We start from the raw sequence: 14,957 nt of genomic DNA on the forward strand, positions 1-14,957 counted from the left end.
CTCAAGCAACCCTTTTCTTGACTTAACTAATTCTTCCTCTTCTCACTACATCTTTGCTCAGTTACTCTTGTTTATCATCAAATTGCCCACTAATCATAGAACTTTGCTGAGGATGCCTGACAGTTTTATGTCTTGTGCCTGCTGTGGTTTGGAAACTTGAACCTCTAAAGGTGGATGTTCAAGCAATTTCCTGTTTTGCAATCCTGTAGATCTGTAGACTATTTTTAGTTTTATATCTGTTGGAACATCAAGATAACTGCATCTACCTCAGTATTAAGTGGCTATCATTTTGTTCTTGAACATAGCCATTTGATGTTCATTTCCATGCTCCAAACTAAATTGGCTCTTTTCTAAAATTCTATTCCACGCTGAACTAGAACCTCTGTTGTATTGTTCCAAGCTGTTTGCACTAGCCCAAACTCTGTAGTACCTAGATTAGGTTATGCTAAGGATATTCTTATAAAAGAAAAAGAAGTGACTTCTACGTCCTCTTTGGTATTTGGCATTGAAGTGGTAATTTTTTGCTTCATCAGAAAGAAAGGATCACACCCTATTATTAACAGCTGAATGCTTGTTGCTGGGTGAGTCTAATTATCCTGTGCTATCAGAGGGTGGTGGCTCTCCTTGGCAGTAGGTTACTCCAAAAACCACCTTTTACCTGTTAGAATCACCTGCTAAGAAGAAAAAAGCAGAATCAGTAGCAGACCACTTGCTAAAATGACTTCTTAATGTGCCAAAACATTGCTGACCATGCACTGCCTTTTCTATTTTCTATGCTCCCTCTCTAGTTCTTGTGCCTGTATGGGGTGACTAACCAACTCAGGTGGCCTTTTTACTCTGCTAAGAAGTCATAATTATGTATTCATTGTATCTGTGTTGTAACAGCGGACTAAAAAATCCAGTCACAGTTTGTATTAAGCCAGCTTCAAAATTTCACACCCACCATTCACAATATATTATTCTACTCAATGTCCACTTCAGATCCATCTGAAGTGCGGGCAATGCCAAATACTCAGATTCTTAATACTGTCTTATTTGAGGCACTTTTCCCTCTTTCTCTTTTGATCCAGAGCCATTTGTCCTGGCATCATGAAAACCTAGACATTTTGTAAATTTCACCAGTTTCCTCAAAGTCTTAATTCAACAGCCAGAATTAGTAACAAATTTAGCTTGACTCACTACCCCCTCTTGCTATTTTGTTTCGCTGCCATGATGCTCACACCCAGGGATACATAAATTTTGTGTGGTTACCACTGAGCCTGCCTGTTGCCCACTTGTGAAAAGGGGACAGGCTTGTGCCTGCAATAATGATGGACTTGGTTTTCTGAGGCACTCAGAAGGAGTAAAAACTGTTTCTGAGCACCTCTGAACTCCAGTGTGACTTCAGAGATAAATACCTAGCACTCTGTCCCTTGGTGTCTGCAACTGCTAAGGTTAAAAGTTATGGGTAGGATTCAGCCCATGAGATCTGCCAGCAGGAGCCCATCCTAGTGTAGCAGGCCTTTCCCACTCTCCTCCCCTGTGCCTCCCCAAATTGGCTTTAGGGGCATGTCAGGAGAACCCTCAGAACAGTGTATGGAGAGAAGGGGGCGGATTGTTCATGCTTGGAATGATCTGCTTAGCATTGCATTTAATTCCTTCCTTTGCTTGCCACAGGCAAGTTCATTTGTGGACCCATAACTGTGTTGCTATTTGTTTTCTGGTAGTGTAAAATTTTGGATGCAACACAATTCCTCCGAGTCAGCAAAGTTTCTGCATTCTGCATGGAATTTCTTTTCTGGCTAGAATGACCTTGCAGCTCCTAGTTAAGAAATCAGTACCTGAAAGAACAAGCAGGTTGGTAATCATCCCAGTGGGTTAAATGTGTCTTGCACCTTAATAGTTTGAAAGTTTTTCTTCAAATAAAACACAAAAAACAGAAGATGACAAGACACAGCTGTATTAATGTATTACTGGTAGCTGGAAAATGAAGCACTGTAGCCAGCTATTTTACCAGAGGTCTCATGTTACAAGGATAGTATACAAGGGATTTCTGACCCTCTGTTAACTTTCTGGCCTACTACATATCCTGAAAACTTTGGAACAGGGAGAGCCAAGTTATGTAGAAGGTTTAAAGGGGTGGGTTAGATGGATGTACAGATGGTGTGAATGGCTATTAGCTAGAATAACTAGCTGGAAATTTCCATGATCATAGATAAGGTGCCTCTAAATTAACAGAGGTTGGAGAAAAACAACAGAGAAAAGTCATCGCCATCATGCCGTGCCTGTGATCCTTCCAGCAGTATCTACCTGGTCACTATGGGGAATAGAAATAAATGAACTTTTATTTAATCCTTTAAGGCAATTTTCATAACCTTGTGAATTGAGATCTCTACTAAGCTTTGCTTTGCTTTGCATATATAAAAATGTGCTTCCTGCCCAGGATTCTATGCGTTGTGTTGTACAGATAGAGCTTCTCTTGTCCAAGAATCAGAAAGCCCACTCCAAGCATGTGTGCAGCAAAGAATTGTGCTCAGAGAAACTATGTTGTAAACTCTGAAAATTATTTAAGGATTCAGAATGCATACTTGTGAGCAGGGCTGGCCCACCTTTATGCCTGAGGTGGAACATCAAGTACCCACACCCCCAAAAATTTGAGGTGCATACACGAGGCAGGCAGGTTATTTTGGCATTTGAGGCAGAAAATCCCACAAATGTTTATCTGCTGGAATAAAATGGCAACTTTTGCAACACCCAGAAACTTCTGCCTGAGGCAGCCACTTTGCTTAATGGTTGGTGGCATGTGAGACCATCATTCATTCATTCATATATATAATACAAGGTTAATGCAAGTGTTGGGGAAACTGTATAAAGCAGCCATCTAAATTACTAAGGGGGAAGGTGTCCATCCCCTCCCAGCTCTCATGCAACTGGTGTTTTAGTAACATTATGCACAGAACAAACTATAGGAGCTGAAGGTGTGTTTTTTTGGGGGGGGTACAGTTTGATAGAGAGTTGGAGTTACGCCCATGCAACCCTTACAGCTTGGGTCTCTGGTATGCAAAGAGCTATGATACAGAGCCTACAGGCTTTGTGTGCTGTTTCTTCCCAAAGTACTATGAACTTTAATACCAGGAAGTAAAGCTGCATGCTTGGTGCCCAAAGGGACAGCACAGAACTATGGAAGCTATTGGCAGGAGCAGTTAGCTGCCATAGTACTTGCCCAGGGGAAATGGTTAGTTGCCCCTTGTGAACAGGTAAATATCAAACTACAGGACGGGTGTAAAAAATACACAGGTGGTTGCATGAGTGCAGTGGGCATATGTGTTGGGAAGCCAGGTTGTCTGCGCATGCGATAGTGTTCTGATGTGTTGTATTTGTACTACTACTAATTTACTGCACTTTAAATTTGGGCATCTCGCACAACCCTGGTCCATCCTCTCTTTACTAGGCCACATTGGTTTTCACCCCCCACAGTGAAATAGCACTTGCTACTTTTTAATGCAGCTTTTCTAACCTGAATGCTTATCTCCCCGTCAAGGGGGAAAATAACATGAAGTGGCCTTGAAAGAGAGAGGCGACTGAGAATTTCAATTACCATTTACAGGAAAAAATGCAGAGCAAGCCACCTACCTCTCCAGGCCAGAGACTCTGTACCTCCCTTCTTCAGGAGAATAAATACCTTGCTCCATTGATACAAGGGCAGGGCTACTAAATAGCATTTTACAAGTTGCTTTCAGTCCAGCTTCAGCACTTTAGAGGAACAGAGGAAGGGAAAGATACCTTATTCTGAAGTGTCCTCAAAGCCTGTTGCAAATGCAACAGAAGCCCCAGACACCATGGCCTTAAGGTGAAATTCATTCACTGTCTTTTCTCTCTTCATTCAGACCTTTCCTGAAGCTACAGGTTTTTCAGAGTCCATTTATTTCTCACCAATTGGATTTGAGGCATTGCTACTCAGGCAGACATCTGAATCCTCTCTCTTCCATGCTGCTGGAGGCAAAATAAGTCTATAGCCACAAGTGATATCTATTTCCTCTTTTTCAGTAACTGGAACAAAGGAGCACAGCTGCAGCATTAAATCTGTGGAAGGGTTCAGTTTTCATGCATTTTGAGGGTGAAGGCATATAACATTTTTAGAATGGAGAGGCCATATTCAATTTAAACATATATTTTCCTCTTTTGGGCAAATGTTTAAAAACCATAAAACCGCAGTGTTAGATTTGAAGCAAAGAAAAGCCAGCTGCGTTGTGCAGATTGGCAAGTGCCGGTGGCCTGATCATTGCACATATGTGCACATCAATCCTCACAGCAGTTTTGCATCTTTCTTGCATGTTTACATTTTTAATAAGTTGAGGAAGAATGACTAAATGTGTATGTGCCACTTTAAAATAAAAATGCATAGTGTATATGAAGCAGAATGAGAGGGTCAAAACTGATGATCAAGACTTCACCCTCTATTTCTTATATATACTTGGAGTCCAGTAATATTGCATATCCCTTTGTAATGCGCACATAATAGCTAGAAACTAGAAGTCATTCAGTAAAAAAAGAAAAAAGCCACCTGTTTCCGGCTTTCACCCACCTTTATTTTCTTTTCTGCACAGTGAAAAAGAGTCATAAACAAGCTCTCTCCGCCAATTGGGCATCACACAAAATAATTGTTTTCCAGTGTACACATACAACAGAAGCTGTTCCGAATCTCATTGTTGGCATTGCCTGTTTTGTTTTCTTTCCAGTACCAGGGTCTTGTTATTAGAAGAAAATGCCTCCAGTGCAATTTAAAGTGGCAAAGGGTGGTGTGGCAGAACTACCGTATGTCTCTCACTAAAACATAGCACAGCAATGTAATACAGTTTCTAATGTGGCACGACTGCTGAGTGGAAGGTAATGAATGAGAACAATTTTTATTAAATGGAGTAGAAAGGCAATTACATACTGCTTAAGATCGCACACTGCTGGGGTGGGGCAGAGGTGGGTTGTCCCAAGGGTGCCCTAATGGTCTTTATATTCTTGGAGAGTGGGGCCTTCTCAGAACACCTCTTACAGAAACTTAAAGCACTTATTAGTGTTGGGGAAACTGTTTTACCCCTACTTGTGTCAAAAACATGAAATAAAAATAAAATCTGACCTTTTTCCACCATATTGTGGTTTGCTGTTTTCCATATTTCTTTTCTACACTTATCATAAGAAGCTACTGACTTGAAGTAACTTCATTCTGAGTGTCTGGAGGCGGTTGGAGGATTGAATCCTGGAGTGTCTGGAGGCGGTTGGAGGATTGAATCCTGACAAGACAGAAGTACTGTTCTTGGGAGATGGGGCGGGCGGGTGTGGGGGAAACCCTGGTCCTGAACGGGGCAACTGTGCCCCTGAAGGACCAGGTGCGCAGCCTGGGAGTCATTCTGGACTCACAGCTGTCCATGGAGGTGCAGGTCAATTCTGTGTCCAGGGCAGTTGTCTACCAGCTCCACGTGGTACGCAGGCTGAGACCCTACCTGCCCGCAAACTGTCTCACCAGAGTAGTTTCATGCTCTGGTTATCTACCGCTTGGACTACTGCAATGCACTCTACGTGGGGCTACCTTTGAAGGTGATCCGGAAACTACAACTAATCCAGAATGTGGCAGCTAGACTGGTGATTGGGAGTGGCCACCAAGACCACATAACACCGGTCCTGAAAGACCTACATTGGCTCCCAGTACGTTTCTGGGCACAATCCAAAGTGTTGATGCTGACCTTTAAAGCCCTAAACAGCCTCTGTCCAGTATACCTGAAGGAGCGTCTCCACCTTATTGTTCTGCCCAGACACTGAGGTCCATCGCTGAGGGCCTTCTGGCAGTTCCCTCACGGTGAGAAGCCAATTTACAATGAAACAGGCAGAGGGCCTTCTTGGTAGTGGCACCTGCCCTGTGAAATGCCCTCCCATCAGATGTCAAAGAAATAAACAACTATCCAACTTTTAGAAGACATCTGAAGGCAGCCCTCTTTAGGGAAGCTTTTAATACTGGATGAATCATTGTATTTTAATATTCTGCTTGAAGCCGCCCAGAGTGACTGGGGAAACCCAGCCAGATGGGCAGGGTATAAATAATAAATTATTATTATTATTATTATTATTATTATTATTATTATTATTATTATTATTATTCTCTGTGCTGTAGAGTGGAGAGTACTGCATGACCAATGTACAGCAGGATCCTATGAATGGAAGTCCCACTGAGATAAATTTCTTATTATTTACAACAGCCGATGTAACAAAAAAAAAAGGGAGAAGTCGATGAAATAAATTGCTACAACACACAGGAATAAGAATGTGAGGACTAACTGGACACAGGTAACAATATCGTTATGAGTATAAATGTCACATTGTAGAGACGATTATTTCAAGAAGAATGGAGATTCTGGCTGCCAAGTTGGGGTTATAGTAGAGTCTGGAGCCCATCTAGTTCAGGTCGCCAAACTATGTCCATTGTGTAAATAAGCAACCACAGATCATATGCCACAGGCAGAGCTTTTATATAGCGATGCTTTTCAATTATGTCCGTTGTCAAGTGCACAGTAATCAAATACGATCCAGCCTATTGGCCACCCAATTCCCTTTAAGTTGTACTCTCGACACAGCTCATGCCCAAGGTGATGGAAGAGCAGCACTGGTCCACAGAATCATCTTGCACTTGAAGTGGGTTTCCATGGCATTACATTGAGATTCACTGTAAAACCAACACTGCCTGCAGTATTTAGAAATGGATCTGGTTTCAGTCCTGCATTACAATACAAACAAGAGAGGTAGATGTTTGTGTATGAGAGACAGACTGACAAGAGAGAATACATCATTAAGGCATTCGCAGCCCATAACTAGATAGAGAAAAACTGTTGCTGTGCCAGTCAAGATTGTGAGATCTTTTATTAGATTCCCTTTTTTTAAAAAAAGCAACTGCCATTCAAATGTGGTCAGAACTGAAAATGAAGTAAATGGATACTGCAAATTCATGATGTGGTTCTTGTTGCCTTGGAAAGCACAACCCCAATGTCACCTTCTCCCTTTGCACAATCCTGTTAGACATCTTCCCCTGCATTATATCCAGCCGCCATAAAACAGGATTTGGGGGATATTTTCTCAACATCAAAAGCAGGAATATGGTATGCAAGAGCCTGTACGCTGAAGTGCAAAGAGTGGTCCCTTTCTTGAATGGCCCCCCAAACTAAGGACTCAGCCTCTAAAGATTAAGGGGGGAATGTAAATGGAATAGTCAAGTCATGGTGTAGCAGGAGAGGAATTGTTTTGCTAATCTACGCAGCTATAGTTACTCAACAGTGTGGGAATGAATCACATTTTCAAGCTGCATGCCTAAGGCATTGCTTCTGCTAATAGAGACATTAGTCTGATGTAGGTATGCGGAACCTTTGACCCTTTGGGTGTTGCTGAGCTACAATTTCCATCCCTGGCCATTGACCATGCTTGCTGGGACTGGTGGAAATTGTGGTTCAACAACATCTGGAAAGTCAAAATTTCCGTATACCTGGTCTAAGGTCCCAGGGTGTTGTCTGGAGATAGTTAAGTTACATTTCTATACCAGCCTTCATCCAAAGATCACAGGGTGGTTTGCAATATAAAAACACAAAAATATATAGCATGATAACAAACAAAAATCATAAACATCCCTCTCCCCCCCCCCACAGTTTTAAAGGCCATAGATTGTTTAAATAGCCAAAGGCCTGGGAGAAATGTTTTTGCCTGACATCTGAAGATGGGTAATAAAGGTGTCAAGTGAGTCTACCTGGGGAGAATATTCCACAAGCAAGGAGCCACTGCAAAAAAGGCCTGTTCTTGTGCTGCCGCCCTCCAGATGTCTCATGGAAGGAGGCACACAAAGAAGGGTCTCACATGATGATCACAGGCCCCAGGTTGGTTCATATGGGGAGAGGCAGTCCTTGAGGTATTGTGATCTGGAGTCACTTAAGATATATGTGGAAACCCAAGGGAACCAGACCTGGCTGCACTGTCAATGGAGCTTCCTAGTCCTCAGGTAGGTGTTGTGTGAAGGAAGTGTCCACCCGAAACATTAAGGCAACACATGGGCAAAGTTCAGAATGAAATTGTAAGTATAACATTGTTCTAAGCTGGAAGGACAGAAAACGACTGCTCTGCCATTGTACAGAAGAGACTTTGGTTCTTCAGCTTTCCCCCCTCACCTCTGCCCACACACCACCAAATTCCTTGTAGGCAGCTGAAGTTGATGGTAGTAAACTGCCACCTAGTGGGATAAAGATGCAACTATTTGTGAAAAAAGACCAAAAGCTGGCTGCTGTAAATTAATTCCATGGAAGGAGAGAAGTTGGAAGATGCACGTAACTATATCTCAGTATCTTCACCAAGATTCAGAGGGAGGTGATGAGAACAAGGCTGTGAATCACAGTTGTGATAAATGGTTCGTGCAGATGGGGCACTGCTCCGCCAATCTCCGTCTGTCAGTTCTGTGCCCAGATTTCTTCTAAAGCTTGGGAGTGGAGTGGCACTCTGTATATGCTTAGATTCCAACTCCCAACAGCCCCAGCCATCGTGGCCCAAGTCAAGGATTATGAGAGCTGCTGTTCAGCAACATCTAGAAGGCCACAAGTTCCACATACTTGCCCCAGAGAATCCTGGGAATAGTAGTTTGGGGATATGGCTGGGAGGGAAGGCTCTCTCTCTCCCTCTCTCTCTCTCTCTCTCTCTCTCACACACACACACACACCCCACATTCCCTCACAAAGCTCCATCATGGGCTTGCCTTGGGAGAAGTGACTCTGAAACTAGTTTAACTCTCTGGTATCTATCTATCCTAGAATGATAGAGTTTGAAACCGTTTGTTTTCAGTAACAAGCACTGTGATATCTATCCCACTGATAGGAAATACATATATATTTTTGTCATAAACTTTCTCGTTGTACTAGGTTAACTATGGATATGTTCACATTTTCACCCTAGAGTATACTGAAGTCAGTCCCCCCCCCCCGTTGTGCTTTGAAACCCCTCGCCTTAAAATGGGTCGGAATCTCCGTTCGACCGAGCCACTCTTCCGAGTCTCCGGAATCTTCTCTGATGGTGATTAACGACCTAGGCCTTTGATGAGGCTTCAGGCACGTCCCCATTACTCAGGGTATCCAAACAGCAGCAGAAGGAGCCAAAATATGTGCCACATCACTACGTTTTATTGCTAACCACGCAGGACAGAAAAGAATATGCATTTGCTCTCTGTAAAAGGCAGAGAACAACTGGAACAAAGAAACAGGAAACAAGTAACATCAACATCCATCTCCCATCTCCCGTGAGACTTCCAACAGTCTGGAATGTAAACAGAGTCTTGTGACTCCAAGCACTGCACAGTGGCATAACAGAAACCTAACAAAATGTTGGTGAACTACGGGGTTCTCCATTGCTCTGATTCATTTCAATATGTGTTCATGCCAGGGGGCTTTTATAGGGCAGTACTCTTCTTAGCCCATTTGTAGTTCTCCAATTCCAACAAAACACTTCTTTCTTTGAAACAGTTTCATGCTTCTTACACACACACCCCTTTTGGAAGACTCGGTGGGTGGGGTTTTACCAGAGCTCTTCCTCCATCTGCAGTCAAATTATCCGGTGATGCTGGAGGTTGAGGGAATTCCACTGTAAGGAGCAACTTTCTCTTGTCTGGTTGAGTCATCTGGCTTTATGATGCACTGACTCCGTGCCTGACATGCTGTCATCTGGATTGTGTGAGAGCTGATGTGTGGAAGATCTGGCCTTCATAGCACAGAGTTAGGCAATGTTTTCCAAATCCTGTGAACTGGAATGGAAAACACCCTGGTGGTATTTGATAAATAACACACAGCAGTATTTAGCATTTGACAGCTGACAGATTTTTGAGATTTCATAAGAGAACCTTATGAAAATAAGGAGATGTCAAGTCCGAAGCATTTGAACTATAAGGTACAAATTCCATTTGCAAAATATGAAATTGGCATTCTGTGTTTCTCATTTATAATTTGGGAGAAAATGGCAATTTGGGGGAGTATTAATACTTGTGAGTGTTTGTTTTGGCTCTATCCATCATCTTCAAAACTGGGGTAAGCTTGTTGAGCGGAGAGTCTGTTTATTACCTAGCTATACTAGAGCAGCAGGTCAGGATGGAGTTAATGTGTCAGGACGTTGCAGCACACTGTATAGCCCTTGTTGGTCAGACTGCATCTCTCCTAAGGCGATCAGGGCTGAAATCTTGCACTGGAGAGGCTGAGCACAGCTCTGCTGAAGCTCTCAGAATAGCTCCCCTAATCTCCAGATGGAGCCACTTCAGCAGAAATGCTTCATCATATAAAGTACACTCTCACCATCACTGAAGAGTCTAAAACAGAGAGGTTTGAAAAGAATATAGGGAAAGGTTCTAGTCTTCCTTGGGAAGAGAGCCTAGCAAGCAGATTTCCTTTTCAGTTGGGACACATGGCTAATAAGTCTGTTTTCTGCTAGGCAAATATAAACAGAGGCTGCTTTCGCATGAGGATCTTCAGTGCTGCTGAGGAACAGCATTTCTACAACTGACTGTACATTCCATTAGAATGCCATTTATTGTATTGTATTGTATTGTATTGTATTGTATTGTATTGTATCATGTTGTATTTATTTATAGAATTTATACCCCACCTTGTTCTCCAAGGAGATCAAGGTGGTGTGCATGGTCCTCCCCCTCCTCATTAAATTCCCACAACAACCCTGTGAGGTGGGTTTGGCTAAGAGGCAGTGACTGGCCCAAGTTTCATGACCAAGTGGGGATTTGAACTCTGGTCTCCCAGGCCCTTGTCCAACACTCTCACCTGGTAAATGGTGGAGACAGGGAGAAACGTTTGGTTTCAAGACTTGTTCAATCTTATATAAATAGATAAGAGGCTCTGTAGATGATTTATGAAAAGCATGGGAAACAGACTGAAGCATACAAACTGAAGAATAGTTCTAGGCAGGTATAGGGAAGCTTGCCTGGCATCTTCGCTACATATCTTGAGGTGTCAGGCAAAAACATTCCTCTTCTCCCAGGCTTTGGCTAATAAAGCCATCTATGGCATTTCAAATTCCCATCTACATCTGTTTTGGCCAGTAGTAGAGAATCTTATTCACTGTCCTATGTACTGAATTACCTTAAATTTCATATGCTTTCATTTGGACATTTCCCCTGCCCCCATTTGTTTTATTTTCATGACTTCAGATATTGTGGATCTAACTCCAGGGTCAGCCCCCCCCCATCAGACTCTTCCTCCATTTGCATCCTGGGCTACGTATGCACTATGCATTTAAAGCACATGACACCCCCCAAAGAATCCTGGGAATTGTAGCTTACCCCCTCACAGAGCTACAATTCCCAGCACCCTTAACTAAAGTTCCCAGGGTTCTTTGGGGGAAAGTCATATGTCTTAAACGTATGGTGTGTATACAGTTTTGCTATGGAGAGATGCAACTGAAAAGCTGTCCTAGGCTGTGAACGGGGGGGCGGGGGGGGCGGGGAGACTCTGGCACACAGGCATGCAAAGTTCCATCCTGGATCTATGGTTTCACACATTTTGCACCAGTCCTTGGCAAGGCAGACACAGTGTTGCATAGTTACAATAATCTTCCCATGGCCCTGTTTAAATGAATTACAGTGACAGATGTTCCATTCTACAGATCTCCCAGGAGGCCTGGCTGGCAGTCCGTCAGCCCCTGAAATCCTATTACCTAGTTTGAAGAAATAAAAAAGTTAATAATCTCCTCTGCTTCCCAACTCCCTCTCATCACCTGCTTCACGGAGGCATCGCTAACTTCTCTCTCGGTTGTCCAAGAAGCCCATGCTGAAGTTATATGCCGCTGCACAGTGTATATAAATCAAGGATTTAATTTCAAACTGTGGGGGGAGATAGTCAGAACGAAGTGCTAGAGCTGCCTTGCAAGGACAGGGCAATGGGAAAGGCAAAGGGGAGCACCCACAGGCCGGCTGCATTGAAGTCTTCCATTTGATTTTCACAGCAAACAGCTTCTTGTACAGATTTCTTTGATCAAGGCAGCACCGGGGAAGGAAAGAGGAAGGAGCCGTCTTTCCACAGGTCTGCAAGAGAAGTGGCTTTGAATCCCAGGTCTGCATTCCTGCTCTCTCCTGGACCAAGGACCTCTGAAATAAATTAGGGAGACTGGCTGCTAGCAATGCCCCTTCAGTCAGACATCCTCCGTGAGGTGTGGACATCAGATGGGTAAGTACAAGGACCCTCCACCTTTAGGTGTGGGTAGATAGTCACTAGGGAAGACTCCTGGAAACCTGAGCAGGAAGTGAGAAGGGGCCCTATTTTATCAGGTCCTTCAGTGCAGGCTCCAGGGTCTTTATTTTTTGTGGGGGGGGGGGAGGCTTAAGTAAGATGCTCCCACTCATCCCTGCTCTCAAGTGGGCTCACCACCTCCTCCTCCTCAGCACCGTCACTGCCATGCATTTGCTTGGCCTCTTCCATTGGGCTCCATCCACATAATTCCCCAGAGAGCAAGTGCAAGGCTAGTGGAGGATACTGCTCAGTCACTGCTTGCATGGTCAGAGATCATGGGAGAACAGGCAAGGGCAGCAAGAAGGAGAAGGAAGAGCAGGGTTGGGAGGTTTCAGGGATCAGCCATGAGTCCTTTTCAGGGCCATGAACCTCAGCAGGCACCCAGTGAATGTCCCACGGTCCTTCTGACCTCACCATGGTAGGCATGGTGGGGAAGCTCTTAGTGAGGGGTGATATATTCTGTTCTAGGGCAGACAAAGAAGATCATATTTTTTTTTTTAAAAAAATTAATCTTCTGGAGGGGAGGAAGTACACACATATTTTCTGTATGCTGGACACCTTCACTGGGAACACAATCAGCTTTCTGGCACATTGGGACCAAGTGGGTTAGATGTCCTATGGTCGTCACATGGAAATGTTGCATCAATCTCTGGCCTGAATATAAATCTAATGAACAAAAACCGCTTTAAGCTTTTGTGTTTGAAAACATTCTTAGCTCTTAGGCTTGAATTGTAATGAGATTTTAGAAATATGATATTATTATCCTTGCCGAAGAAGAGTTAGGCAAATTAAGAAAAATGAAATGTGGATCTAATTAATTGAGTCATTTGTTTTGATCTTAGGTTATACAAAGCAATGATCTCTGTAAAGGAAAAATTTAGCATTGTACATTATAGTTTATTGAATTTTACATTAAATTATGTTGTGGAATATGTTGTACTTTAAAGAGGCGTAATCTGAATCCTGGAATACTGTTCTTTAGGGGAGGGGGTTGATTTATACTTTAATCAGTATTTCTTCCATCATACAGTTTGGTATGAAATATATATGCATCACCAAGTGTTCCCCTCCTGCAGCTTAAATTCCATTTAATTTATAGGTATTAAGGGAATATAGCAGAACCAAAACAAAAATGAAAGTTCACCCCAGTGTTCTGTTCTTTGAATTGCAAGGCCCTGCCCCATTGGCTCTCATTGGATCCAGTTAATGTTATTATTTTATTAATTTATTAATCCCCTTTCATGTGAGTCTCATGGCAATTTATAAATGCACCATAAAAACAATTAAAAGTACTATTCAAAACAGTGCAGAAATATAGCTAACAATAGGCTCTGGCAACCAAAATCCAACTAAAAGATAGGCTACTGTTTATAAGTTATTTGGGACAGTTGGAGATTTGTCTCTAATTTTTAGGAGTTACATGCATCTATCAAATATCAAATAACTCAAAGAGCCATTCAGAATGATATTGCATTTATTGGTACTTCCCAGCTGTCTTTGTTACATGTCCATTAAATACCAAGGCTATTGCTTGGAGAAATATCTAACCTACCTTTAGGCCATAGCAATACTCAGAGGACATTTACTAAGCTGAGTCATGAAACAATGTAATGTAGGGTTTTGGATGAGTTTTACAGAAAAAAACTGTCCCCACCCCTGCACTAGAAAGTGTCAAATTTGTGGTGTGCAATATAATGAAAACTAACCACATTCTATGCTGTCTAATAAATTGTCTTGAAATGATTCTATATTAAATTTAATGTTGGGGTACATGACAATATATTACTTTTTTATTGAATAGTGCAGATATGTAAATAGCTAAAAAGCTGACTGGGCAACGGTCAGCACCAAAAAATTGGGTATATTGTGAAGGGGGTAACTTTTAAATACGCAGTGGTGGTAAGAGAGTGAGGAAGACCCTGGTGGGGGTCTCATCTCAACCATGAACCCATCTAGTCACTCAGGCAAGGCACAAGTTCTCAGCCTGAACCTCCCCCTGCCACCATCTGCTAATCTACCTAGAGCAAACATGGGGAACCTGTGACCCTCCAGAAGTTTAGCAGTATTTATCAGTAAATCCCACTACAACTCCCATCATCCACATGCTTGCTGGTGCAGATGGATGTTCACCAACATCCAGAGGGCCACACGTTCCCCATCCCAGACCTACAGGGCTGATGTAAGGATTTGGACAAGTCAATGGATGTGAAGCTCTTTAGAGCATGATATAAATGCTAAGTATTATTGGTGTGGTGGGTTTCGACCCCATCCTAGAAATCTCTATTGTTACTGGCATTTGTTGTGATTCATAGGGATGCCCACCAACAAGAAGGTGTGGTGGCCCAAGCAAGGGGAGGCCTGGGGTTTATGGTTTCAAAGGCGCCAGCACCTTGGAGGGAGTCCAAGGTGTGGGTTCAGGACCATGGAGAGTACTCATGCAGCTGAAGCCAAAGATCCAAGTTGCCTTAGCAAAGTCCTGGTTTTATAATGAGGCTAGGTCATCATTAACAGGATGCCCCATCCACTGAGGGCTGCCTTCCAGCTAGTTATAGGGCAACTGCCTTCTGCTCCAGCTATTGGCTTGTTTGGGGTAAGGAGGTTTCTATGGTGGGCATCTCTCTTCAGAGCTCTTTTGACATCCCAAGGAGTCAGACCACTAGCCATCATAGTCCAGTGACAGAAGTG

General features: G+C 43.0%; 1 protein-coding gene across 2 annotated transcripts in view; it reads left to right on the top strand.

Annotated features, from left to right (window-relative positions):
• The first annotated feature begins 6,263 nt into the window (after positions 1–6,263).
• TULP1 (TUB like protein 1) overlaps positions 6,264–14,957 on the top strand; it is a 35,173-nt gene continuing 26,479 nt past the window's right edge. Inside the window, exons 1-2 of one of the 2 annotated variants that reach the window (XM_081915948.1) lie at positions 6,264–6,312; positions 11,989–12,209. In XM_081915948.1, coding sequence (XP_081772074.1) covers positions 12,163–12,209 — 47 coding nt within the window. In that variant the 5' untranslated portion in view covers positions 6,264–6,312; positions 11,989–12,162. Of the gene's footprint in view, positions 6,313–11,669; positions 12,210–14,957 lie in introns of those variants that run through there. The other variant, XM_081915949.1, reaches the window with a different exon arrangement.

Source organism: Podarcis melisellensis, assembly GCF_964234715.1.
Source record: "Podarcis melisellensis genome assembly, chromosome: 6".
In the NCBI taxonomy this organism is placed as follows: Eukaryota; Metazoa; Chordata; class Lepidosauria; order Squamata; family Lacertidae; genus Podarcis; species Podarcis melisellensis.